Here is a 2,148-nt window from a genome sequence, read left to right on the forward strand (position 1 = left end):
AGCGCAGGACTAAACCATTTAGTTAACACAACAAGAAGTGCCAAGGAGCATAGTATAGTACTGCACTAAAAGCACCAAGAATCTTTTGGACCAACAACAGAAACAACCAAGAAGCACTCATTTTTCAATTCATAGGGCTAAAAATATATTTATCAGAATGGCACTGAAATCAACCTCTTTATCTATCATCACAAGGTCAGTATGCTTGATAGGCCCATTATGAGTTGCCCTACGGTAATGCCACAGATGAGACAGAGGACACACACATTGCTGTAGACATTGGCAAGACATGAACCAACAAAATGGTGCTTGCCATCTGCAAGGAGAAAGCAGAATACCAAAAAGGTTAGGAAAACAATATAGAATGATAAAACAAAGAAGAGATGCACCCACTCATTAGAGAAGTAGCATACCCAAAAAATGTGAAGCACAAATGGCCACCAAGAAAGCATATTGTTGTATACATTGACAAGATAGGAACCAACAAAATGCAACAGACTAAAACCAAACTTTATACAGCAGGGAATGATTTACAATAACCAAAAGATTTTGCACAACAAGCAGTAAATAGGTAGTAGATATTGACACCCATGACATAGGACCAGCATAAAAAAAGAGCATCGGTGTAGAACAGGCATATAATCAGTGTAGTCAGCAAAAGATAGGGGGAAGAGAAATTGAAAAACCCAGAAAGAGCATTCATATATGAGGCACTAAGTTGTATGAACCAAAAGACTATTGACATCAGCTAGAAAAGAAATGGCAGTTGGCACCACACATATTGGACGACCACATGAAACAGCTAGAACAGACTGGTCGGCCATAGCGAACATGGTAAATAGAATAATGCACATATTATAGAAGACACCACCGGCATGGATTCTAAGAAATGGATTGGAAGAGCTCAGGAAACACAATGTTCCTGGTCTGAGAATCAGTAGTAACATCTTCATTTTCAATCAGGATTTTCAAAGCCTTTCTTGAGGTCACACGCGACACTACTACATAAAGCTGGCCATGCGTGAACACAGGTGCATTAAAGTATAGATCAACACTGCATAACACGTGTCCTACAATATTTTGACTCCTACCTATTTTCTTATTTTACAAAAGCTTGCCATGTGTGTATAGATCAACTTTATATTGTGAATACATAAAGCTGGCCATGCGTGAACACAGGTGCATTAAAGAATGAAGAATACATGGACACATAGGACGAACCATGGACAAACATTGGTATGTAACCTATCTACTCAGTATGTGCCAATTAGATGCACTGGATCGACACCAACTTGGGCGAAACAAAACATTGCAAAAGCTCCTCTTTTCCCAAATTGTGTGGTGAGCAACCAGCCTATTCCCCCAATTCGTCCTGCGGAGGCAACTAGCGGCAATGACTTAAGCATGAACCCAGTTCCCCACAGCTGATTACCCTTGACTCATCCGAGTTCTCCTAACAAGGTAGAAATTGACAGGTCTATTTGGAGGAAAAAAGGATCTACTAAAATCTAGCTTACTAAATATTGGTCAGATCGCAGGACTATGCGCGCACACCGCAGATCCAACAGATCACACCGCGAGCCAACATGACCCAAGTCTAACTAAACCGTGCAAACAAGAGGGAGACGGGATCGGAGGAGACGCATTCGCACCTAGCCGGAGCCGACGATGATGTTGTTGATGGGGATGAAGATGATCTTGATGAAGAAGCCGAAGAACCCCATGATGACGAACCCGATCGCCATCCGCGCCGCCACCTTGGTGAACTCTGCGCGCCGATCAGCGTCAGATCTGGCGAAAGAGGAAAACGAACCGGATCCGGATGAGCAGGCGCGAGTCTTTGGTCCTTACCCTTGCGGTCGGGCTTGTGGCAGCACTTGACGAGGCGGACGCTGTCCTTGGCAAACTCGTGGGGAAGGGAGTCGACCACGGAGTTGACGGCGTCCATGGCTGCTGCCGGCGGGAAGGCAAGATCTCCGAGCCACCGACGATGACGAGGTCGCGCGCGTGAGGGGAAGGGAGGGGGAAGCCAACGGGCGAATGATGTGCTGTTTGGATTTGTGCTCTGGATCTGCGAGGAGGGGAGGAGGACGCCCGACGGCGAGCTATGGTGGGAGGATGTGGTCTGAATCGGGGAGAAGGGGGCGG

At 45.8% G+C, this 2,148-nt stretch overlaps 1 protein-coding gene across 1 annotated transcript; it reads right to left on the reverse strand.

Annotated features, from left to right (window-relative positions):
• Positions 1-1,652: 1,652 nt before the first annotated feature.
• Positions 1,653-1,948, reverse strand: LOC119321789 (protein transport protein Sec61 subunit gamma-like). Its single transcript, XM_037595329.1, has 2 exons — positions 1,852-1,948; positions 1,653-1,768 (listed from the first exon to the last, which is right to left on the reverse strand). The coding sequence occupies exons 1-2, from the start codon at positions 1,946-1,948 to the stop codon at positions 1,653-1,655; spliced, it is 213 nt and encodes a 70-aa protein (XP_037451226.1).
• Between the last annotated feature and the right edge of the window lie 200 nt (positions 1,949-2,148).

Source organism: Triticum dicoccoides, chromosome 6B (genome assembly GCF_002162155.2).
Source record: "Triticum dicoccoides isolate Atlit2015 ecotype Zavitan chromosome 6B, WEW_v2.0, whole genome shotgun sequence".
In the NCBI taxonomy this organism is placed as follows: Eukaryota; Viridiplantae; Streptophyta; class Magnoliopsida; order Poales; family Poaceae; genus Triticum; species Triticum dicoccoides.

Excerpts from the sequence above, each read along its gene's own strand:
- LOC119321789 (XM_037595329.1), bottom strand. The coding sequence starts at position 1,948 with ATGGACGCCGTCAACTCCGTGGTCGACTCCCTTCCCCACGAGTTTGCC. Across the intron at positions 1,769-1,851 it reads CCACAAGCCCGACCGCAAGG|AGTTCACCAAGGTGGCGGCG; the intron begins GTAAGGACCAAA and ends ATCGGCGCGCAG.